The 27,021-nt window shown below is 42.4% G+C and overlaps 1 protein-coding gene across 2 annotated transcripts in view; it reads left to right on the plus strand.

Annotated features, from left to right (window-relative positions):
- The first annotated feature begins 13,011 nt into the window (after window positions 1–13,011).
- Window positions 13,012–27,021, plus strand: part of PPP2R5B (protein phosphatase 2 regulatory subunit B'beta) — a 46,890-nt gene continuing 32,880 nt past the window's right edge. The window contains exons 1-2 of one of the 2 annotated variants that reach the window (XM_072118299.1): window positions 13,012–14,028; window positions 14,514–14,855. In XM_072118299.1, the coding sequence (XP_071974400.1) occupies window positions 14,663–14,855 (193 nt within the window). In that variant the 5' untranslated portion in view covers window positions 13,012–14,028; window positions 14,514–14,662. The remainder of the gene's footprint in view (window positions 14,029–14,513; window positions 14,856–27,021) is intronic. The other variant, XM_072118300.1, reaches the window with a different exon arrangement.

Here is a 27,021-nt window from a genome sequence, read left to right on the forward strand (position 1 = left end):
GTATGTCTGGTGGGTCTCGAGTTGTGAACTAGGTAGACCACAACACATGTGTACAGCAGATCTCTGAAGATGTCATTGACAAATTCCTGGAAGATAGCTGGAGCATTACAGAGTTCAAAAGGCATCACAAGGTACTCGAAATGTCCATCACAAGTGTTAAATGCTGTCTTTTCCTATCGTCACCCTTGCGGATCCGGAGAGGTTGTGGACCCCATAAAGGTCCAGCTTGGAGAAGACCTTGGAGCCACGCAGGCAGTCAAAGAGCTCTGTAATCAACGACAGAGGGTAGCGGTTCTTAACTGTGATCTTGTTAAGCCCGCGATAATCAATGCAAGGAGGTAGAGACGCATCCTAATTGATCACAAAAAAGAAGCCTGCACCAGCCAGAGAGGAGGACTTATGTATAAACCCTCTCTGCAAGTTCTCTTTAATATACTCCGACATGGCAGCGGTCTCAGGAACAAGGAGAGGCACCCGGCAGCAGATTTATAGGGAAGTCGTAGGGACATTGTGGTAGCAATGTCTCTGCCTGCTTCTTGGAAAATACGTCGGCAAAATCCCGGTAACATGTTGGTAGGCCCTCCAAAGGCTCAGGAGTCACGGAGGAGACCAAGACAGGTACTGGTAGAAATGCCACCATAGTGCGGGACTGACACTCTGGGCCCCAACAAAGAATCTCTCCCGTCATCCAGTTAAGGGCAAGTGCATGGAACTGCAACCATGGAAGGCCAAGCAGGAGGGATGAGGTAGAGCATGGCAACATGTAGAAGAACAATCTCTCCTTATGCATAGCACTGACTTGCAGGAAATTGCGATACCGGACTGGATCAGAGAGAGTTTGACCACTGACCGAGGAGATGACCAGAGGCTACTCTAAAGGGACGGAGCCGCAGAACTGGAGTCCAAGAAAGCAGAGACCTGGATCTGGGTGCAGATGCCAAAGCTAAGGAGCACAGGAATAGTCGATGTGGAGAAGCTTTGCTTACACCTAGGGACACTTCTCCCAAGAACTGTAGGGGCCGGCGTTTCCCGGAAGGTTGGGGACGGACAGGGAAAATCCCAATTAAGTGCTCTGGGCTGGCACAATACAGGCAGAGGTTCTTCTGGTACGCTCCTGAGAAGAGAGTCTGGTTCTATCCACCATAGGCTCTGCTGCAGATGGTACGGCCGGAGGCTGTAGCGGCCTTTAGAAAGCAGGAGCCAGGCGAGGTAGAGTCGTGGATGGACTTGGGGTTGCTCGTGACGTAAAACTTCGGTACATTCCCTAAACCGTACATCAGTCTGAGTGGCTAAGGAGATGAGACCACTCAGGGTAGATGGCAGGTCACGAGTGGCCAATGCATCCTTAACTTGAGCAGAGAGACCTTTTCTGAAGGTTGCGGACAGGGCTGCATCATTCCTGGAGAGTTCCGAGGCCAGAGTACGGAACTAGACAACATATTCTCCTACGGATAAGTCGCCTTGGTGCAGGTTCAACAATGCAGCCTCAGCAGAGGAGGCCTGTGCAGGTTCTTTGAACACAGACCAGAATTCCACCAGAAAGGCCGTGAGAGTAGCTGTGACCGGGTTTTCTCTGTCCCAGAGTGGGATAGCCCAGGCCGGGGCGTTCCCGGAGAGGAGACTGATGATAAATGCCACCTTGGATCGCTCCGTAACAAATTGAGACGGCATAAGCTCAATGTGCAGGGAGCACTGGGTAATAAAGCCCCTACACAGCTTGGGTTCCCGATCATATTTAACTGGCATAGACAGTCGTAGCCTAGGTTCAGCGGCAGGAAGAAAAGCTGGGGTAGTAGAAGTCGCAAGAGCAGTCTCAGGAACCTGATGCTGAGTGGCTAGCAACTGTTGCAGCATGGCGGTAACTTGTCCCAGCTGTTCACCTTGTGCGGCAATCTGCCGGCACTGCTGATCCACGATAGTGGCAAGATTGGACTTAATAGGTAGCGGAACCTCAGTGGGATCCCCTGCTGGATCTTGCTGTCAGGCTCAGAGGTAGTGGTTTTTCTGATCCACCGCGGACGTTGACACAAGCCAACACCTGGGACCGGAGTCTAAGTAGTACCTGGTTTCAACCAGAGCCCGCCGCAGAGCGGCGGCATTGTACTGCCAGGTCATTCCACAGGTACAGGAACGGCAGGCAATCTCGTAGTCAGGGACAGGCAAGTGGTCAGGATGGGCAACACAGGATCAATCAGAGTCGGGAACGTAGCAATAGGTCAGGCCAGGCGGCGGAGAAGTGTAGTTAGGAACGAAACCGGGGTCACAATAGAAAATCTCAATAACAGCGCAAGGCATCAACCACAGCTTTCTCCAGGGCACGAGGCACAAAGATTTGGCAGGGTTTGCAGGAAGAGGCAGGCTTAAATAGTTTATCTGAAAATGGCCAGCGACAATTAGTGGTGCGCTGTTCCTTTAAATCTTTTGAAGGAAGAGGAGACAAGAGCCGGACAGGTAAGGTGCGCAGGCAAATCGCCAGTGTGGAAAGAGAGGTGCACGGATATCGCGGGTCGCAGGAGCACCCATGACAGGCGGACACTTGACGAAGAGCCATGAGGCAGCCGGCCTGGCATTCAGGACCCCAGCGAAGAACCTCCCCAGTCTGCCAGTTGAGGACAGGTGCGTGTTGCTGTAACCATGAGAGTCCCAATAGAATTGAGGATGTTGAACGAGGAAGTACATAAGCTGCGCCAAAATCTGATTGCAGCACAATCTCCTGTTAAATATTTGTCACAGTCGTGCAAAACCCGAAAACGTCGGGAAGTCTGACGGAAGTGCATCCACTGACCCTTGGTAAATAAGGCCCTCTATATTCTCGATTTTTACTTCCTGTAGATAAACAACCATCCCTGGTTGTAATTTCACACAGGTGCATGGCTAGTTATAACCCTGGTCAACTGGTCATGTGATATCACACAGGTGCATGGCTCGCTATAGCACTCAGAGTAATTAGAGCTGTGTGATATAACGAGCTGTGCACCTGTGTGTCATCACATGAGCAGGGATATATAAGGAACCTTGCACCTGTGTGATATCACATGACCAGGGATATAACGAGCCGTGCACCTGTGTGATATCACATGACCAGGTATATATAACGAGCCATGCAGCTGTGTGACATCACTTGACCAGAGACCGGTTTAATCCACAGAAAGTAAACAACGAAGCTTCCTATAGAATGACAACAAGCAGAGATCTAGAAAACGATGAGGAATTAATACAGAAATGATATAGGAAAATTGCATCACAAAATTGCTCCACAAGAAACTGACATTAAAATTTACTATAATCTATGATGGATTGCAGTTGGAGAAAAGATGAGAGTTGGAGATTTGGATGATGGAGGATGTTAAAATTAGGTCAATCTCAGAAACAAGGGCAGTTGTAGGGTGGAAGACAGAGATAAGACAAAATGAGACAAATCATTGTGCAGCAGTAAAGCACTTTCTGGGTTAGTGATGCATTTGTATTTCTGGTGGATTGATACCCAGTGCAATGACTGATACAGACAGAGACATGATTGTAGTGGTTGGACAGAAAAATAAACTTAACTCTATTCTGGATGGATTAGTGATGGGAAAGATTAGTGATGGGAAGCTTTTGTTAAAAAATATTCTAGAGATATGTTTAATTTGCAGGCTGTATAAGTATGTGTTATAGGCGTGAATAAAACATCTGAGTCATAACAGAACCCCAAGACAGCAGGACTTTTTATGGAGCCGACTCCAGCACTATGTAGAGCACTATTAAGGGTTATCCAGTAAATCATTTTTATAAGGAATACTAAAAGGCTCTAAGGGGCTCTGCAGAGGTCAGCCCACTAGGCATGCACATTGCGATATACATTCAACACCAGGTGGTCGCTGTCCTACATAATAAAATGAAATCACTCTTTACTTTATGGTAGCCATATAATTGGTGAGTATTGCTGGTGTTTTATAATTTATACTGTGTAGTGGACAATCACTTTAAACATGTAGTATGATCATCCCCTATAATAATACAGATAATACATGTAGTCTTTAAAAGCAAAGAAAAGACTCTGATGGAATTATCATATATATATATATATATAAGGCCACACAGCGACAACAGGTCCAGAACCACAGCTACTAGAGATAAATAATCAATTTAATTAAATAAAATGAAAAAATAAATAAAGTAAACAGAGAAGGAAATCCACTCTGCAATGCAACAATATTACATGTAAATCTCAAAACTTTGATGTATAAAAAATGAAAAAGCCACCCAAAAAAAAAATACTGGACACAATGGGAGTCATTTATCTCTATTTTTCCTTTTTTTCTGTCTTTTTTGAGACTTTTGGGGACATTTTGAAATGTCTGCCACACATCGTCAGTAAGGCACATTTATTTTATATTCCAGATAAATGTTGCAAGTGACATTTATCATTTCAAATAGTTCAAAGTTTGAGAAATTTTTTGGCGCAAAAAACTCCAGATGAAACCATGCTTAAAGAAAATGTAGAAAATAGAAAGAAATGGCTTGAGATTTAACACAAGGAAAAGGTGATATTGCTAAATTACCAAAGTAGCAGAAGGAAAAAAAAGAAAAACAAGCCAAAACAAACAGAAGATAAATGACCCCAAATGTCATCCAAGTCACATTCAAAGGTTTTATCAAATTAGATCATACGTAATCACAGCATGTTCATGTTTACTTTAATAACCACAACATAAAAAGTTGCCCATCATACAAATAAAAAAATTACAAATGAAAAACAGCGGCCATATAATTGCATTATATATTAAAGAACATAGTACCACCAGGATGAAGGATTGTAAACCAAGCACACTGACATACTGGTGTGCGCCCCCTCTGGCAGGATCCGCTCTTCTTTCAGCTTCCTATTCCCTGGTTGTTACAGAAAAACTATTTAAAAATTATGCAAATGAGTCTGATGCAGATCCTGCCAGAGGGGGCACACACCAGTATGTCAGTGTGCTTGGTTTACAATTCCTCATCCTGGTGGTAGATGTCCTTTAAAGTTTTACACAACAGGGAAAAATCATTGTAAAACGCAAATATTCAAGGCACAAACATAATTCACCTAAATAGTTATTTACCTTCTGTTACTAATAACAATAATATTACAATATAAATTGTATTCTAAATCAGAAGTGGAGTAGGGAAGGGAGAGGTCAACAATAAAGGATCCTCTCAATAAAAACATAAATAAATATAAAAAAGGCAGACAAAGAATGGTTGCTGACAAATTTGTCCTTTGAATATCTCTGGAGACACAGAAAAGGCTACGGAAACCTTGTTAAACACCTGGATCCTTGGTTTGATGATTTTCTAAAAAGGGAGAAAATGCAGGACTATTGTCACTCTCACTAGACATTGGTGTCCTGTTAAAATCAATCCAACAGCACAATGGGTATTCCTGGTCCGGGTAGAGATAAGAAAGAACCAAATAGTAAAACTACTGATACACACACTGAATAATGTTTATAGGACACAATAAAAGAAACTGCTGCTGTTCCATAAAAGCCCGGAGACAAGAGCACAATGGGCATTCCTGGATAAGGTAAGAAAACCTGAGACTAACAGCAAAAGACAGAATGAAGACTTTACAAACTGTAAAACCAAATTTCATGTGTCCATTATTGGAAAAAGACTGAACAAGAATGGGGTTTATATGGCACCATAAGGACAGGGGGCGTAACTTCAGTGGTAGCAGCCATAGAGACTGCTATGGGGCCCACAGTGTCAGTTGACCCAGTCACCTGACCTGTCACATGAAAGAATGGAGGGTGTGCACTATTATATACATGTTATACTGCACATTGTGCTTATATTCCACAGTAACCAGAGTGTTATATAATAAAGGTCTGTCGATGGTACTGTGTGTATACACTGTATGTGTGTATATATGCTCTGTATATATTGCATGCGTTTAAATGGTGTGTTACTAGTGTATATGTGTGTATATATGGTGTGTTACAAAGATATATGTATGTGAATGTATAAACATGTGTGTGTACATATATGTATATTGTTTGTAAAGGTAAGGCGGGCCCCATTCAGAAGTCGGCTATGGGGCCTAGCTTCTCCTAGTTACACCCCTGCATAAGTGTGTCCTCACATGTTCCTTCTGGATTACATTTTAAAACAGATCGCAGAGGGGGTCGACCCCATCGCATATGTGTTGCAACAGAAATTCACGCGATTGGCCAAGAGTGTTTTGTACCGTTTACATGCAAAAACCTTGTGCTCAATATCCATTACATGCATATATATTTTGAAAGCATATGCGATTGGGTCGAGACCCTGTCAAAACTTATGAACACAGAAGGAAAGTGTGAACACAGCCTTAAATATGCTGCTGCACTGTAGACAAAAGTGGAAGGTTCCAGGACAAATTCACAATGTTATGTTTAGATTAAATCCATTACTACACACCAATACCAGAACCTCATCCCAATGCCAAAACATAGTGGGGGAAACTTCATGATTTTGGATTGCTTTGGCCTTGATGACTAGTGCAACGAAGTAGCCAATGGCTATAAAGACTGGTGCATTGTGGTGGACAACACTGCAGAATTACTAAGAGGTGCCGATCATTTAGTAATTCTGAATTGTAATTTAGGCCAGGTCCAACCTGGTGTCGATTTCAGCTATAAGGTGCAACAGTTTTTGGACAAAGGTTATAATCAGATAAAGCTCAAGGTGCAAATAGTTGCAAAAATCGTGGCAAGTGTCTGCAATTAGATTTTTTTCATACCTGATACGCCAAAAAAACTTAAAACGCACAAGGCTTCATATATTAGGGCCAATGAATTTTAAAGGAAATCTACCATTTGTTTTTATGCATTGTGAACCAAACATACCTTGACAATGCTATCTGACGCAGAAACATATTTTGTTTATTCCCTGATCTGAGTGGTTTTCCTCAAAAAACTATTTTAAAATTCAAGTTAAAGCTGGGTACAGACTGGCTGCAGTACATAAACACATCACACAGAGCCTCCTGAACTGTCTAGCAGGACTAATCAACCTGAGCTAGATGACTCACTCACAGCAGCTGGGGAATGGTGCTGTGATTGATTACTTCTACCTGTCAATGACAACATAGTGATGGCATATTTTCGGCTTACGCTGGGCAGGACAAGGCTGAAGCAGAGCATAATTAGGGTGAAGAGAAACGCTGGGCAGCCACAGGAGCACCGGAGCCACATTATCATAATTATATAATTGTTTTTTTCAGCAAACCCACTCAGTTCATGGATTAAACAAGATATGTTTCTGTATCAGTGTAGCTGCAGCATTGTTAAGGTATGTTTGGTTCATAATGCATCAAAGCAAACAGTAGATTCCCTTTAACTTGTATTGTAATATTTTGCAGGAGAGTGTCAGGGTATTAACAAAGAATGCATTTCCATGGGGTGGACTCTTATTATAATCAATCCTCACTGTCTGAATAAGCAGGGTGCAAAACATGTGCTAGAAAGTACTTGGAGATGACAGCGACGGTGTCTCATGGCTTGGGACTATTATCAATTTTCTATGGAATTTTTGATTTTTCCTATGTGTGCTGCCTTTACATGGAGTGATGTAGCTTTTCCCCACCAATACTTACTGCATTGTTTCAATTCAGAAGCTTTTAACCATTGGCAATAGTATTTTTTGTATCCACCCGATGCCAGCCTGGATTATCTTCAAAACCAAGAAAGTCAATGACAGCCCTTCAGTGCCAGCCCTCATCTGCAGAAAAGAGGATGGCCTGGGGTAACAGTTTCGCTTACTTTCTTGCCAGCCATTGCCTGAATTGACCATCTGTTTCTAGACTGAGGATATGATTTCTCTGGAATAAATTATAGGAATTATTCATATATGTATAATTTATAATTGTATATACAGTAGCTAATTTCAAGTAATAATGAAGCATATGAAACATAAAGATATCAGCAATATATCTGCTGTGTATGAATTTGCCCTTACAATGTTGGATTGATTTATAAACTGTATAAAGAAACCATTGCAGATGCATTATGTGTTTTTCTCTGTAAATAATAGATTCAAATCGACCAAATACACAGATTTCAGCTGCAAAAGACTTTAATGTTCAGAGGAAGCTGTTCTTTCAGGTCAGCAATTGGGTACAGTGCATAGTGTATTCATCAAACAAGGAAAGAGTTAAATTCCTGATTTTCTTCCTTTTTGTCATTGCTAGCTGTGATTAAAATTGTTCAAATACCCAAGTATTCATATATAGATGAATACCACCGCTTTATTCTCACACCATAAATACAACACAGCCCAGTACATAGAGTAAATACAACACTAAACCAAGTTTTGCACATAAAATGGTTTGGCTGCTATGTCAACTTCCATAAATTACAATTATGGCCCCGCAGTAGCCAATTTACTAGCCAACAGTTCACCTACTGTAGCCAATCTAGCAACAGTATCCACCTACTGTAGTCAATATAGTAACAGTGCCCCCACAGTAGCCCACAGTAATAGTGCCTCCACAGTAGTCAATTTGGTAACAGTGTCCCCAAAATTGCCTCTGCTGTTTATTATAACCTCCTCACCAATGCTAACAGTGCCCCCATTTTTATTATACCCCCCACTCCCCCATTAGTAAGAGTTCTTGGTTATTTATTATAACCCTCCTAAATATTTACAGTTCCCCCATAGTTTAAGGGCACAGGCAGTTCATGATGTGATGTGTCACGGATGCAAGGGGCAGTTCCGGCAATAGGCTTCAGCAACCTGTGACACTGAAAGCTCCCATTCTCCACTGCAAGCGGAGTTGGATCAGGAATCCAGAGTCTGGTTTTTCATGGTTCTCTGAAGCTTCTCTCAATTTAACATTTGATAGGGACATAAAGCATTCTATGATATTTTTAACCATTCTGGGGCCCCAAACAAAGTTAATTCTGAGGGGCCTGGAAGGCCTATGTTAAAGGAGCTGAATAACCACCTTAAAGGAAATCAACCACATGGATTTAGTGTTTTTTTTCCCAAGCATACTTAAACACTGGCTTGTGCCCCCTGGAATGGGATCTTTTCTCCATTTAGTTGTTTAGTTGCTTATTTTTCATGAAAAAATATTTCTAAAAATCTAGTCCAAGGGGCTCCTGTGTACCTTATAAAAGCTGTTTCTTGCTCTATCGGCTGTCACTGTCTCTCTGGCAGGGCAAGAGAGGGAGGAAGCAGGCAGGTGAAGGAAGGCGTGAAAAAGTAGAAGCCATAGGAGCCAGAAGAGAATTCTGTGAGGCTCATTTGCATATTAAAAAATAAGCTAATGGGGCACATTTACTCACCTGTCCGACGAAGTTTCCGGAAAGTGCATTGTTTGACGAGAATGCACTCTGCCGCGATTCACTAAGATCGTGCGCCCGATATCCTGCATGTGTCGCTTCCACGCTCAGGTCCGCCGGAGTTCATCTTCTTCTTCCCGGTGCATGTAAGTGCATTGTCTTGCAACACAATTTGAAAGTTAAATCCCGCACTCAGTCCGAATCAGTCAGATCGTCCGATTTCTGTGGCATGAAAGCCGGTGCAGCTGCGGCAAAATAAGATCGCGTGCAACACAATACCAGCACAGTCCACCGTTAAATACGCATCCAAGCCGTGCAATCCCCGAAAACGTCTGAAAGTCCGACGAAAGTGCGTATGCGGACCCTTAGTAAATAAGCCCCATAGTGTCAATGCAGATGCCCCAATCTTTGGTTCTATAGTGTCTGGAAACATGCTTTTGGTGTCATATTAAAGGGAACCTGTCACCTTCGATACCCCCACAAAACCAGAAATAATACCTGGTCCTGCAGTTAGCAAGTCTGCAAAAGGTGTTTTTTCTAAAAGTGCTATTCATCCGCTCTCCTCCCTAAGATGTGCAACATCCCCCACCGGGGCCTAGCCTTTTCTCGGGGCCTGGAGTCAGCCGGGCCCGCAGTACCTGAGTGGCTGGCGGTTGCGGCCTAGGCACGCTATTGTCACGGTGCTTGGTATGGGGAACCGGAGGGCTGTCCTACGGCCTGGCAGGTCTCCAGCAGGGTGGTGTTGGCAAGAAATGATGAGGGAGAGGCTGCTATAGCGGATCTCCCTGGGGCAACCCTTTAGTGTCTAGAGTATGGGTCTCTGTATGGTGGACAGGGTGCCGGTGATGATGGCAGCTGTAGTAGCAGGGACCAGACGGAGGCAGAGGTTGAACAAAAACAACTTACAGTTCTTTATTGGAACCGACAGGAACCGCAGCAACGTGCCTTTAACAGAGTAGTGGAGTGCTGAGATGCAAGTTGGAGGGAGCCACAGGAGGTAGATCGCCAGCCTGGATGCAGAGGGCAGGCTGGGAGGTAGCTGTGTCCTTGGAGGATGCTTTTAGCTTTATCCTGGATTGCTTCAGGTATCACCCTTAAAGGTAGGATGATAGCCCTTTCCTCACTAACTAGCTATTAGCTTCACTCTTCAGGCAGGGGCTAGGCTCACCTGCTCTTGGTCTGGTGTGCTGACTGCACAGACTCCTCTGAGTCTCTAATCTGAGAGAATGAACTCTCTCCTCACACTGAACTAACTTCTTCTGGAAGTTTCCAGGGATCTTGTTACTTCCCCTGGTCAGGTGGTGGCTGCTCCTCCAATTACATCTCAGCTCACATCTCAGCTCACAGAGACAAATTATAACACATGTGATTGGCTGACACATATGACATCAGACAAAACACTTAACTCCTGCCTTACCAGGCAGGATCTACCACTGCAATGTTCATCTGTGTTATGTAGTGACATGCTGTGAGGCTAATCAGACCCTACACAGGCTGCAAGCTACATGGTGGGACGTATTCGCAACCACTCCTCTGCCTTGCATCGGCGAGGGTGTTGCAGATGCAGTAAGGAAGGTGAGGGAGAAGTCAGGCAAACCCGCCTGCTGGTGGTTGTTTGCACTCCCTACCCCTATCGTTGACGTCACTCTCTTTCTTGTCTGGGTACTTGCATATGGGCACTGCTCCTCTGATCTCGCTGATTGCCCAACCTGTACCCAGCCATGGCGCATGCACTACACTATTGCATCGCTGGAGCATCACTGAGATAGCTGGCCATGATGGCGGCTGGGTACGTGCTGGGCTGTCGCCAAGATTAGAGGAACTGTGCACATACACAACTACTCCGATAGTGGAGGGTGGGAAGTGAATTGTTGGCATATTTATTGTATATGTGTCCCTACCACTGACCCATTGCGTTTGCCTTGTAGTTGTCCTGTCCCCTGTCATTTGAAGGCGGCCATTCTGTGCTTACTGCATCATCAAGGCCTATGATGTCATGGAAGGAAACAGACTACAGATATCTTATAGTAGTTTATGGCAGGGAATTTTGAAAATTGACACGATCTGCCAGTTTTACAAAACACAGAATGGGAATGTTCTGCTGGGGGGAAAAATTCCATTAATGATGATTAAAGGGGTTACTATTATAATTTATTTATAGAGCACCATCAATCAATCAATCAACAATCAATATAGAGTTCACAAACATTACATTAAGACTAGAACAATTACAAAAACTACAGTTATCAGGAAACAAGTGGAAGAAGGAGCTGGAGACATGAGGTGAGGGGCAGAGCAGTGCAGTTATCACGCCTTGTAGATCCTGAATAGATGGGTTTTCAGGTTACATTTTAAAGGAAACCTACTACCACGGATCTACCTATTCAGGTAGATCCGGTGTAGGTGCATCTAATGTACGTTAGGATAGCCCTTTTTAGGGCTAATCCTTTAGTCCCCTGTATATTTTTTAATCTTTAATTGTGTTAATATGTAAATTTATCAACAAGGCTACTGGGGCGTGGAGTAGCTACTCCACGCCCCAGTAGCCTCCTTGTTCCTCCTACCCAGATATCTTCAGCACAGCGTCAGCGCCAGAGTACTGCACATGTGCTCTCAGGTCCGAAGCCGGAGCTACTGCGCATGCACAGAACGCAAACTGTGCGAACGAGGGTGCATAGCTCTTCGTATTTGCGCTGAAGAAATCTGGCTAGGAGGATCAAGGAGGCTACTGTGGAGGCCACAGTAGCCTCCTTGATTCTCCCACCCAGATATCTTCAGCGCAACTATAAACAGATGGGCACTCGTCCACGAAGCCAGTGTACTGCACATGTGCTCTCGGGTCCGAAGCCGGAGCTACTGCGCATGCACAGAATGCCGACTTTGTGGACGAGGGCGCGCAGCTCTTCGTAGCTGCATGCTGAAGAAATCTGGGTAGGAGGATCAAGGAGGCTACTGGGGCGTGTAGCCTCAACTCCAGCAACTCCACGCCCCAGTAGCCTCTTTGGTAAATTTACCTATTAACAAAATTAAAGATGAAAAAATATACAGGGGACTAAAGGATAAGCCCTAAAAAGGCTATCTTTACATACATTAGATGCACCTACCACCAGATCAACCTGAATGGGTAGATCCGTAGTGGTAGGTTTCCTTTAAGGTTTGGAAGGTTGGGGACAGGATGATACAATTTTGTAGAGAGTTCCAGAGTATAGGGGATGCAGGGGTTGTCCGTATATAGAAAAATTTAGCTGCATTCTACTAGAAACAGCAGTACATCTATAGGTTTCATGTGTGTTATTGCAGCTCAGTACCATTAACGTGAATGGAGCTGAGATGCAATACCACACATTACCTTTAGTGAGTTAATGAATCAAATTTATCTCCTTTCACATTGGACTGGAAAAAGATACTCAAAAATCACCTAAATAATGGTATGCACAGTGTTATATATGATGCAATTTCTAGGCATGTATGGATTTGTGAAAACATATAGCTCTGTGTAGTATATTTCTACTGTATACATGTATCTGTTCTATATCCGATCATCCCTGCCTCTCATAGAGCAGCACAGCTCTTACTGCACAGGCAGCTGTCTCTTTAAATTCAGCATGACTGCAACCAATGGTTTTATAGAGAAGTGACATCACCCCCCAGCAGTGACGCAGACCCTATTATTAAAAGGCCAATCGTCTGCTCATTCATGGTCACATGACATTTGGGAGAAATGCAGGGGGGGCGAGGAATAGGTTTGGGTTTTGTCATTGTACTGATCCTGCAGTCAGAGAATAACCAAGGCTGCTGCTGTTGAAGGAGAAAAACAGGGAAATCCTCCTAAATCCACAGAATCATTGCATCTGCCTATTCACCGGAGACAGGGATACTGCCCATCTTTCCCATCACGTGAAGACGCCTTCTATGGATCAAGGACAGGTTGACAGAAAGGAGGGTCACAGGGGCCTATGCAAAATCCTATAAAGGAGGAGAAACCTAAAACTAGGATCCTTTTCACTGCAGACGGTCTCAGCTGTGCCGGCTCCATCTATAATTACCATCCTGCAGAATTGCTCCTAATTACGGGTCCCACAAGCCGGTCTGAGGCTCATTTTAATGCAATGCTAGAATTATTTTACGCTCCTCCACCTGATCCCACAGGGAAGCTAGAAGGGAAAAGGTGATTCTACCTAAACGTTGCAGGATTTTCACCAATATCGATGCTTCTGGTTCAGAGAAGGTTAAAGGGTTAAAGCAGAATCGTCCAGGCCTCAAGTCCTATTAAGAATTAGGAATGCTCTGGTTCTGCACACCGTACCGGCTGCCAACATCCATTTCCTGAATATATTATTCTTCTGGATCCTGCCCCATGCGTTGCATCCTCTGTGTCCTGTTGGAATATTACAATCTGTGGATATATTATTAAGTCTATAGACTTACACTATATAACCAAACCATTTGTGTAGTGACTGCATGGTGCTGTTGTGTGCCGGGGTCATCTGTGCTCATTCTAGAACCTCTTGAAGGTCCTACTTTTACAAATCGTGAGAAGAGGCATAACTACGTCTTTCTACCTTGGGTCACTTGAGCCCGAGTTATTTGGGTATTGTTCAAGCTGTAAATTTCAATTTCATCCTGCCCGAGGCCTAATCTTCATTGATCGGTGGAGACGTTGGATGCAGATTACATACAAAGATCTACACACAAAGGTGAATAATTGAAGCAGGAGCCTATAGGCAAAGCTGCAGTCGTAAGTTGTACCTCTTATATTGGGAGTGGGTGAGGGCACTACACAAAGGACGTCTCTAAATCATTCGAAAGCTAATGCCGAAAGATTATGCATATTAATGTATCATAGGTGGCTTTGGTATAATAGAATTTTTATGATGTAGTATTATTACAATATTTCTAAAAATATATGGTAATACAGGTGTAGATCTTCATGACGTTGGTATTGACTTGTGTAGACGAGAAGTTTGTCAATAAAAAGTAAAGTGCAGAAAACCCATAATGTAGAGTGTGACTTAGCTCTGAGGCATCTTACTGCAGTGTCGTAAAGAATATTGGTGCCTGATATTTCAGATGACACAGCCTTTTATCTAGTGTTGCTCTGTAGGCATGCCCGAATTATATTGCTAAATTCCAGGTTTTTCCCCCATGTCTAGGGTAGAAGTTGGCCTTAATGGTTTGGTATATTATACTCTAAATTCACATGCATGTATCTTCTTCTTTCAGCTTCTCCATCTGTTGCCCATGGGTGATCCTGCTTCTACTAGGACCCACCTGGGCCTAGATTACTAAGAATTCCCCAGTGTGTGTCCATCATCTTCTACAGTGCTAACAACCACAACCATCTTCCTTATACTGCTGCCTTGAACATACTAATGGAGACCAAGCTTCCCATAACCCCCACCAGTCCATCCTCCCCAGGACTTTCTCCTGTCTTGGCTGCAGACAAAGTAGATGGATTTTCTCGTCGCACTCTTCCTCGCTCCCGTCAGCGAAGATCACACAGCTCTTCTCAGTTCCGCTACCAGAGCAAGCAACAAGAACTAACACCGTTACCTCCACTAAAAGGTAGGTGTCTCTCCTAAAGTGTCCTGCAATGTCATCTATGCAGATGGTTAGGCAACCTTCTGGACTGGTCATCACTGGTGGATCGCTTTGTCAACTCTTGTATTATACTCATGAAGCCAAGCTGACTATTGCACTGCATCATTACAAGTTTACATGAGTATATCATGTCGGCTTGTGCCAAATAAACTTGGCTCTACTACATACCCCAAAATATATATATATACCCATTCTTGCACCAATGTAAAGGCCGTGACCAGGGGCGTAACTTGAGGGGTTGCACCAGGCCCAAGAGCCATAGGGGGCCAATAAGGTGTCACTTTCTTATATGAGAAGACCAGAACTATAAACCGTACATTATAGTTGGGGGCCCTGCACAGACTTTGCACTGGGGTCCATCAGTTTCGCCACTGGCCATGCTGCTGCAGATCATTGCATCTCTCAATACTGTACTTCATGCTGTATGCATGTTCAATGTTCCCCCAACTGTGCAAAATTTAGGGCATCTCCATTGAAAGGGGGTCTATCACATGAGAATTTTGTTTCGTTAACACCCTTTAATTCTATCTTCCTGTCTGCCTTCTCCTTTGATGTAGTCACCCTCCATATCTCTTCTGCTTCTCTCCCCCCATCCTCCCTGCCCCTCCTTTCACTCTCCATGATGTTGATCCTCAGATCAATAGCTCTAACTGTTCAGATAACATTATCATCTTTTATGATGCCATTCTAGAGGCCGGGCCCATCCTTGCCTTTATCCACCCCATTCCTCTTTCTGTCTCTTCTCAGGCAGTCTTCTGGGAGAAGCCATCCACTATGCAGTATGTGCACTACCTTAGAAGACTGTCTGATCCTTACATAATGCAGAGCATTCATTGTTGCATATTCCATACACCACCCTGTCCTGATGTTAAATATTAATGTGCACTGCTTGGTAGTGCATCTCCTCTAGCTGAGCGCATACACATACTATAAAGCACAGCATGACTGAATTCTTAATTTACAGTACAGAGACACCACCTGCATTACACTATTATATACACACTGTCAGGTATTAGGATATGGGTTTCCATATTAAAGTAACAGAGAAGCCAAATAGCTTAAAATAATGCTCCGACTACCTCTACGGAGAATAAAATATATTTTTTTTTCCGTTTATATTTACTTTTGTAGACAGAAGAGCTTCTCTTTAGAAATGTATCTACTTGAAGCAAAATATGTAGCAGCCACCCCCCCCAAAGATAATGTATTTGTATACTTCTTTACTTTTATGGGTCCTTTGCTTTGGATGCAAGAGCACCTTTTGCACTCAGACACTCATATTCACAGTAATTTGGGCAGTGGTGTCCTTTTGCGGGTGGTTTATACTGTAGCAGATTATGATATGGACAATTTCAGGCAGAAATCCCAAGGCCCAAGGATTGTAGGCGGGCCCTGGCCAGTGGCCACCCAAACCACTCACTAAATCTGATACTACCCCATAGAGATAGTAAGAAGAAGAACCTCCATTTCTGAAATCCTGCTGGCTCTCAACACAAATGTATAAAAGAATCATTTCAGGACTTTTGAAGGTCCCTCAAAGGTCTTTAAACTCAAAGACAACTAAAGGATACCCCCTCTTTCCATGAAGCATGTTTTTAATATCATAAATAGGCAGTAAATATCCAACCCTTATAGAGAACTAGATAATTTTCATACAGCCCAGGACCCATGAGCCTTATAATCCACCCCTGGGTTAGTAAACCAAAGAGTGAGTGGATTACATGGTATAAAATATATGAAAACCCCTTTAATCTACTCCTTCACTGCCCCTCCTGTGTACCCACCAGATCACTGCTGCCAATCACTAGCCTCAGTAGTTTGTGATCGTGTGGGTGTATGATGACACGTTATAGCTACAGCCCAATCACTGGACTCAGCAGTGATACAGTCCTTTATACTGGGATACCGCTGAGGCCAGTGATTCATTGTAATGAAGCTGGATTGACAGTGACGGGATTGTTGAGGCTTTCTGGTCTTTTATGGCAGTTTTATTTTAGATTGAAAACTATTTGCCCCGGTGATTTATTGTTGACTATGACTATTGTGTGGATTAAAGGATCTTCCCACAGAGAACCTACAAACTGAGGCTTAACTAAAAACTTCTGGGTCCTGATGCTAAATCTCTATCATTCCCCCTATAATGTATCATCTATAATGCTGTTCTCATTCTAGGGGAAAGAGACACCTTAAAGCCCCATAAAGCTCCTAGGTTTGGGTTAACTGCAGTCTCTACCTAAAACTTGGTGTACATTATATGATAACAAGTTAGGTCCTTAGAAAACTTACTCTTGACCTGATGTTTAATGGCAGTTCTGGAAGAGATGGTGGAGCTGCACATGTTCCAAGTTCACAGTCGTTTTCCTTTGTGTATAGGCCACAGCTCCGGGGAGATCCATTAAGCCGCCTGCAGCCTGATTTGAGTGCCTTGTGAAGTGTGTGGGTGCCATCTTTATTGCAACATAGGGTTTGGGTTACACTGGACTAGACACACATATATATATATATATATATATATATATATATATATATTTGTTTACAAATAATAGGATTTCTTTGAATTTATACAATCGACGACAACACAATGGCCTTCAGTCTCCCAATATAGGAAGTTACCGTATTTTTCGTTACCGTATTTTTCGCACCTTATAGTCCAGTGCGTCTTATACATTAACCATACTTATAGACAACAGCTGCCTTGAACTGTGCACAGGTCTGCCACCTGCTGGTCATTCATCCTTATAATCAGGTGCGCCTTATAATCCGGTCCACCTTATATATAAACCTAGATGTTTTAGCAGGTATTTATTGATGGTGCGCCTTATAATCCAGTGCGCCTTATAGTCCGATAAATACGGTATTGGGATATAGATTGAACCTGCATATGTTTCCTTCAGTATCGAATTTGAGCTTACATGGTCATCATTGGGTGTATTGTGCTATTTTTTAACTTGTTCTTGGCACCAGGACAGAGCTGAGTTTTGTGAGTGAGGCATATGGTGACAGAGGCGCTCTGTGGGTGTCCTTGGTTACAGTCTCTGTAGGTTTTCTCCCATGTGTATCTGTCTCTGCCGTATGTCTCCTTTTCTGTTTTGTATATGCCGGTCTCTCTCCTCTGCTGCTTGTTACATGCCGTCTCTCATCTTTTGCTCTCTCTTTATTTCCGTCTAATACATATCTGTCCCATCTACAATTTTCCTGCTGTCAAGCCAACCCCTCCTCTTCGCTCAGACTCCATATTTCCCTATCCTCCCCTCTTCTTTCCATCCACCTTTCCCCCTGTGTATTGTTCTATGCTCATCTTACTCTCATTTCTTTCTACTGTCAGCAAATCATTATCCAGCCACTCAGGAAATGAAATAAAACACAAACCGCGTCATACGGTCTATACTATATTAGATTTTCTTCAGGGAGATGGGGTTATTTCATCTATGGCTGCCTGACATAGACAAATGGATAGATATAAGATATATAGATAAACATGTCGATAGAAAGCTATGAGGTAGGTAGTTATATCATGGCTTATGCAGCTTCTCAGGGGCCCCTACTGCGAGGGGCCTATTCCCAGGCGGTCTACTTCCCATTTTGCAGTCATAAAAGATAACTGACAAAGGCTCATAGGGGGAGGGGCCTATTCCCAGGCGGTCTACTTCCCATCTTGCAGTTGTAGAAGATAATTGACCAAGGCTCCTAGGGGGAGGGGCCGATTCTGAGATGGTTTACGTCCCATTTTGCAGTCATGAAAGTTGGACAGGGTCCCCAGCACTTCCTGTTTGGAGTAAGTAGGAGTGTAGTGACGTAATTGGACCCTCAGTATACATTATTGGATTGATTACAGATCTATTCTTCCTAAAACTGTAAGTGCACGTAGGTGCCCACAGCATCACCAAGTTGTATTTTTGTAGTTGAATTGTTTGTTAATGGTGACAAAATATCATTATGATTGATCAGAAATGATTAAGTCCTGACTATAATCATGTGTTTAGTGGCTGTATTCAGTTTTGTGCCTCAGGTGGCGTTAGGTGTAAATACGGCCCTGATAGTCTACATACACCAGAGAAATGCGCTTGGAGATGATTATACTGTTGTTAGCTATGTTACTGTGGGTGAGGTGGCAAAATGTAATCACTAGCAATCAATAGATGGAAATTGGTGCAGCAAAATGGACTTATGTATGTTACCTGTGTATTAACTAGAATAATGGGCTCTTGTAGCCCCTTATAGAGCAGGTGATCACAGCTACTCTTAGTAATCTTTGTGGGGCAGCCAGAGTAAGCAAAGTAACCTGTTCCGTTAAGAAAGGGGGACAGTACCCCCGTTCTCTTGATCTGTTGGGAATCGGAATAACTTAAGAGAAATATTTCTTAACATATCCGTGTATAGGAACAGTAATAAAGCAAACCTTTGAAAAATATATTTAAGGGTCATCTTCTTATTTTGATCACCGATCCCTTGGAGAAGTGTTCAATATGAGAATGGTGAAGGTCTGACTCCTGGTACCCCCATAACCGAAGTTGTAGCACACCAGCTTCTGCTTCACAGGCCTGTGATATCACATTCATCGGTGACATGGGCTATTTGTAGTACACTCCCAATCGATTGCCTAGCTCTGAGCTGTGATACCAGGCAGAGCCCCTATTGAATGTAGGGCGCTGTACTTGGTGTGCTTGGTAGACCGTGAAGAGGCAATTTGAATGCTAGTTGTCGGACACCCACCTACTTAGGATAGTCATCTGGTTCATTGGACTTGGCAGTTTTTTCTCTTAGCAATGCTATGTAAGGAAATGTAGTAATGAGGCAACTTACATTATCTATTATAGACAGGATCAAACATTTACCGTAATTTTAAAGGCAATGCTTTAAAGTTCTATTCATGATACATAGGTGGAATTCAGAACTTCCCATATATTTATAAAGCGTATCTGAATATGTTTGGTCTGGCTTATAAAACTTTGATCTATTAAATTGGACTGCATAGGTGAGTCCATTGTTGAGATTGTTCCGATAAACCTGCACCATGTGTCTGCTAGATTTACTTGCCCCCATGTGGAACTACTGAGTATTTCAGTTCTGCGTACGGTGTACACATCTGAGACTGACACCCATCAGGAGAACAGAACTTTGGTCCCTTCTTCCATCTAATTTGTTGGATGTCAATGTTTAAAAAACATGTACAGCCACCTCTCCACACTTTATTGTCTTCCATCAGGGAAACCTATTCTCCTGATAGATGTGGACTCAAATTTTGTAATTTTTAAAATGTTGGAATAAGTAGTATAATGGGGTTTCCAAGTTCCATTATTCTGTCCTAAAGCCATCCATACACTTTAAAAAGCTGTCGACAGAATGTTTGTTCGGCCAACAGTGATGTTGGCCAACTCCCCTATATATATATACATACATATTCATCATGGCCCAGCAGTTCATGTGTAGTAAGTTGGAAATAGATAAGACTGCAGCCAAACATCTCTAGCTGTGGCTCATCTCCAAGAGAATAAAAGGATCAGGCAGTTGAAATCTGTTCAATTGTTATGTTCAACTAAATCGGCCTATACAAAAATAAAAATGTGTTCATCTCTTCCCATTCTGCCACTTTCAATGCTGGCCACTGCTCACGCTCTGTTAATTTGGGGCAGATGATGTCATCAGTGACATCATATTTAGGCAGGCTCATGTTGCAGCCATCAGCTTCAACCAATGCAGCTATGTGACTAGAGGGGATTGTATAACAATTTCCATGACAATTGGAAGAACATTGGTCAGATTTAATTTGGACCCAAACTGGTTGTCATTGATGACTTCATCCGGGCATAAAAACATAGAAGAAGTACTAACCCTTCCTGAAAACAGAAGAGCAGGAGGAGTTGACTAAACTGGTCAGATTTAGCAGGTTCAGGTTTTGACAGCCACCATCAATATCAGATTATCTTGGTCTCTCTGTTTCAAAGGGACATAGCAATTGATTCACTCAATAAGGACAAATCTCAGTTAAAGACATTCAGGTAGATGGACCTATGCAAACAATATAGTGCTTTTCTTGGTGCGGTGCCCCCTTCAGACAGCTTCGTTCTTGGTTGCGAAAAGTCTGACCGTTTCAGATGTGATATTGACGGCCTTTCCTGTAGGTAGTTCAATATTGTAAAAAGGGGAAAACCATTAAACTACAGTTGTGCAGTATGGCAAATTGTATAAATGATCTAAAGTGACCAAACACTCCCTTAAAATGGTTGTAGAGAATCTTTAGGGTTTCTGGACATGTTGCGGAAAGGCTATGGGATTTACCCCAGTCTGGGCCAGCGCCAGCACTGGGCATATCTGGGAAAGTGCCGTGGCCCAGAACTGCAGGGGGCCTACATAAGGCTGTACATAAGGAATCCATGGGAATGAAGGGGGCTGTATCTAATGAATCCATAGGGTGTGAGGGCGGGGGGGGGGGGAACCCTGTTGGTGGATCTTAGCCTATGCTTATGGCAAATCCGCAGGTATTCCACAACATGTGCAAATACTTTTAAAATAGATCAATACTATTCCATTCTCTTGGACATATTCGTGGCTGCTCAGGATTGTTATTGTCTTTTAGTAATGCTTGGAACCAAGACGCACTTCGATAAAAGTAATTTGCTTTTCCTGCAGAATACAAAATGGGCCTCTGACCTCACAAGCCATCTCACAGCAATAAATGGGCAAGCTTTTGTTTCTGCCGGACTTCATTTGGCATGGCCACCCTCCTTAAATGCATATGAATGGACATTTATTGCGAATGATGACATTGTGCCTGGTTAATGCTGTCATTATGTGCGGTATAATGTATCGCTAATCTTATCTATGAGCTATAAATGCATATATTTCCAGCTTGTCATATGACCTGATAGCTGAAGAGGAAAAAGGGTTAACTTGTGCAGGGATCGTTTACTCAGTGGGAAGAGACAATGGTGGAATTCTGAGTATTTGTCTGTCTTCCATTACTGAGGTGCTGAATTATTTATGCTGCTACAAAATGTATTTAAAAGTTAGAGGAGCAGCATCTAGTGAAGCGGTCCTCAAACTGGGAGGAGCAGGTTTACCTCAGATACTTCCTCGAATAGACGATAATGTCCCTGAAAAGTAATATATAAGACGTTTTCCATAACTGTAGTTTGGGTGTATTGTATACAGCCCACAAGAAGGTATACCTAAAAAATAAGGATATCAGAATTAGGCTTCATGTACACGAACGTGTGTCCTGCGGGACTCAAGCAACGATCCAAGTGTCATTGCTTGTGGCCCGTCTGACATTGGTGGGTGAGCAAAATCTAAATAAGACCAATATTCGATGTGACATACCTTCGTTTTCAATATAGCATTGAAATTCTTGTTCTCTTGCAGTTTTTTACATCTAGATCTTCTGTGTATGTAGGCTCTCAAATTCTATCTCTTCATGTAATCCTGGACAGATTTGATAAAGTGGGGCCATATGGTTACTTCCATGACCTCTTTTTCTTCTATATACTGTAGTTCTTAATGACATTTGGGGAGCTTTCATTATGTGTGCCACATGGTCCATTTTTTTTGGCGCAGGAATTGTGTTTATCAGAGTAGGATTTTAGATTGTGGCACAAGTGCTTTATGAATTGTGACACGACCGAAAAGTGTCTGCAGTAACTCCACATTCATGAAGGTGAAAAAGAACTTGGTATGCTCGCTTTTGGTTGCTCTAATTATGCAGCGAAAATTGTGCCTTAAACTAATTGGGAAACTAAGGGGAGAAATAGTGTCTGGAATCATAAGCTTCCTCCAAATTGAGCAACCAAAAAATGGCATGAGTGTCAGAAAAGAAACTAAATTGTGGTGCTGATAGATGATAAATACGCAGAAGGAATGAAAAAAAAATAACTGTTAGAAAGCCAATAATAAATTCCTCCCATTCACTCTTGATTTCGGGTAGTATTTGACCACAGAATAAAATTTTAACACTTTTTGGAAGCATTCTTACTTTGCATAATTTTACCCACACATGTTACTTTATGCCTTTATTTCAATATTTCACAATGTGGACACGGAATATCCTCCTCTTGTAATCTATTTTTTTTCTCTTCCTAAAACACAGTTTATAGGAATTTGTTTCTAGCTTTAATAACTGGAGGTGTATGGCAATGATATATTTCCATTGTCCATTTGGACACTTTAATTAGAGAGGTTTTTATCTGAATATAAATCTTTTTCCCCTTATGAAATGAGCCGGAAGCATCTGAGTCATTGTGATGCAGCTGCCTAATATCCACCACCTACCTCATGAGATTTTGTTAATTTTCTTTTCTTTTAATTTCCCGTTTTGTGCTCTTTTGGACATATTACTAGTTGCTGCCTTTGAGGGGCAGGTTGTGCCACCCACATTCTGCCTGTGAACTAATTTGGAGATGAAGGCCACAGGCATGAGAATATCTACAGCTCCATACTTGATGGCACTCCCTGTGAATACAGGAGAATCAGCTCTCGAATGTTTCCCCTAGCACATATTCCTACATAAGAGGATGGAATTTGTAAAATTCATCCTAGAGGAACTTGTTATCCAAGCAGTGACTACGGGAATTCCACCAGTAGCAAGGGTGCGGCAGCTGTGCCATGCTCATCTGGAAGGGAATTGGTCTTGGAAAATGGACTGCTTTTTTGTTGGAGCACATAGATAGAAGAGAGATATATTAAATGTTGCTTCTCAAATCTCATTCTGCTTACACCTCTGCCATTCAAAAACTAGTAGTTTCAACACTATACCATACAACTTTTTGATTGACAACGTCAAAGAGTCAGGAAAAATTATAAACAAAAGTCTACTAGTCTACTCACAAAAAGTCTCAACCCAAATTTACAAGGACGAGATCCTGACCAAGGTTCCATTCACACAAAAGTTATTTTCCTAGCTCCGCAAACTAAAGCTTCAAAGGTCTATTTTTGCATTGTGTTTTACACCCATTTTGTCAGTTTTTTCATTCTTCGTTCACAAAAATGGTCTGTGTGTCATCCCTCTGTCATCAGTTTTTGCAGAAAAAGGGGAGGCTGGCTAAATTGATGTAATTGGCTTCTTGCCTCTATTTAAACTTGGTCATGAGATGATTTTATGGACATGTGCATTGTATCTAAGCAACAGAATTAAAAAACGGTGTGCAAAAAACGGATAAACCTGAATGCAATTAGCAAAATTGACCCATAAACTTCAATGGAAAGGCAGTAGATGGAAAAACAGCTAAAATGCGTACATGACCGGAGATCACAGCCACCCAAACACAGCACTAGGAAAAAATCTCATCTTTAAACAAAATAGAGATCGAAGTTATCCACAAAAACAGGTCTGCAAAAACATTGGTGTGAAATGGGCCTAAGGTTAAGGTCAAATGCACATTAAACCCGTGTGCAGCCAGTGGAAACTAGCTTGTATGTCAGCCCGATCCCACCGACTGGACATCTTGTACAAAACACGGGTACTTGCATAATAACGAAATGTACTTTCTGTCCACAACAGCAGGGGCACTGTAACAGTTACTACAGGGTTAAGGGCGTATCACGCATCAGTTTTCTCCTCAGTATGCTATGTGTGAAAGGACAGGATACTGACCCTTTTAGCTCAGTCCATTTTGTGTCAGTTTTGTATTTTCATGTCTGTTTTTTTTCACATCTGCAAAAAAAACATTGGACGGTCTGCAACAATTAGGGCTCATTCACAGTGGCGTAACTAGGAGAGGCAGGACCCCATAGCGAACTTGTCAATGGGGCCTTACTTACCCCTTAAAGAATACACATACAGTATATACACACCATATATACATACATACAGCATATACACACATAGATACAGTACCATATACTCATGTATCATATAAACAGACATACAGCATATACACATCACATATGCATACACATTTAGAGTATACACACATCACAAATACACACATACAGCACATCCAATACCCCAGATGCTGGGGCCCCCTGACACCGTGGGCCCCATAGCACCTGCTATGGCTGCTACCCCTGTTGTTACACGCCTGCTCATTCACACAGCCCAGAGGGAGGTGAGCTTTCTTCACCCCTCCTCAGGCAGACGAGCGGCTGCTCCACAAACCTGCCAAAGTATAGGCCAAGTCATATAATTTATGGCTCAGCCGTGCTGTGATAGGGAGCCATAGAAGTCTATGGGGGCCATGATCTGGTGACAGATCACGGCTCCCATAGTGGCCGTGTGAATGTACCCTTAGACAGCAAACACCTAGGCTTGGGGGAGATTTATCAAAAATGTCTGAGGTAAAACTGCTGTAGTTTCCTATGGAAACCAACCAGAGCTCAAGTTTCATTTTATAAACATCTGTCATGTTGCCATGGGCAGCCAGAACAGTTTTACCTGAGACGCTAATGATAAATCTCCCCTTCCTTAGCAACATCAGTAAAAATAAAAACGTACTGCACATAAATGTCATCAGTTTTACTGATGGTAGATTAGTCCTACTAGTTCTACTAACCAGTTCCTGAGTAACTATTCTCCTCAGGACTTCTTTTATAATACCTCTATACGCCACAATTTCTGCAATGAAGAGTCATAAAAATTATGCTAATTGGTATGGGGTGCTCCCGCTGAGTCACTGGAGTGCCATGACGTCAGGGACCAGGGGGGACTGGTAGTGGAACGGGGAAGTAAATAAATTTTAAGATGAGGTGCTCTGAGACGCTCTTGTGACGTAGCTGTAGCACCCTAGACTGCATAGCATAATTTTATAATCTACATTGCCAAAATTGTGGCATATAGATTTTTGCCCCATTCACACTTGTGTTTTTCACACGCGTGTATTTGACGTGCATTGTACTCTGAACCATTGTATTCAATGGGCTTTGTCAGACTTGCATTTTTTGCATGCACAAACACGCATTTTTTAACATGCATTAAAATTTGAGCATAGTCTACTTTTCCAAGTGACGCACGTGAAAAACTCACCATACAAGATTATGGTAAAGCATCAAAAATGCATTTCACTATGAGACACGTGCCAGGCGTTCTGTACCGATTGATTGCCATATAAAAGATAGACCCCAGTCATGAGTCTTTTTCACGTGTGTTGTCTGCACATGAAAAAATGCATTGAAAAAATTGAGACTGAACAAACTCTGACTGAAGACTGATGAAAAATGTCAGTTTTTCACTGACCAAACCCTGATTACCTCTGATCAGACTCTGAGGTCAAACTGATGTCCTTAAAAGGAAATCTAGCATGAAAATCAAGTATAATAAACCAGGGGCACTTACTCATAATTTTCTTATATTAGTTATGGCTACTTTTCTTCTAAAATGTACTTTTAAAAGTATTCTGATAAGCCTGATGTGAATTGGTCCCTCTGTAAACTGGCTTTACAAGACTATTACACTATTATTCTCCCCCCTGCTTCCACAGCAGCAATTTGTGAGGGTTTGTGAGACATTGTAACAGTCTGTAAAGCCAGACCACAGAGAGGCTCGGGTAGCCCCTCAAGCTTTTTAGCAAAATTTTAAATGTTGGTTTTATAACCAAGGAGGCCATGGATAGCAAATATAAGAAGATTACCAAAGTCACGGTGCCTGGGTCTATGAATAAGTGTCCCTGGTTTATCAGGCTTGATCTTTATGGTAGATTTAAACCTGATAAAAATAGGACAAAAATAGGACAACCTCTAATTTTTTTTAAATTTTTCATTTGAAAAAACACATCGGAAATAAAAGGGAAGTATGCTATCGGTGAAAGCATACTGTCAAAAGTGTGTGAATAAGCCCCTAAGCTACCTACACACAAACATTGCAAAAATCAGCCCTGAAATCCTCAGTCTGGCATCCATTTTTGACAAATCCTTACAAGTTATAGTCTGCTCGTAATCCATGACTAGGATATGCTCTTATTTTTAACAGTTCAGTTACATGGTCTGTTAATATGATGGCTAAGGGCATTAATCCATTAAAAGACAGTTGTATGCATTGGCCATAAAAATGGTCCTTTCCTCCTTTTACCCTGAATCCCAGTAGGTTTACATTCCAGAAGAATAGAAGTGATGGCAGCATCCAAAGAGTCTCCTTATTAATTCCAGGACATATACTAGCATAACATTTTGGCTACCAAGTAACATAAAAAAGGCAGAGAAACCC

This window comes from Engystomops pustulosus, chromosome 7 (genome assembly GCF_040894005.1).
Source record: "Engystomops pustulosus chromosome 7, aEngPut4.maternal, whole genome shotgun sequence".
Lineage (NCBI taxonomy): Eukaryota > Metazoa > Chordata > Amphibia > Anura > Leptodactylidae > Engystomops > Engystomops pustulosus.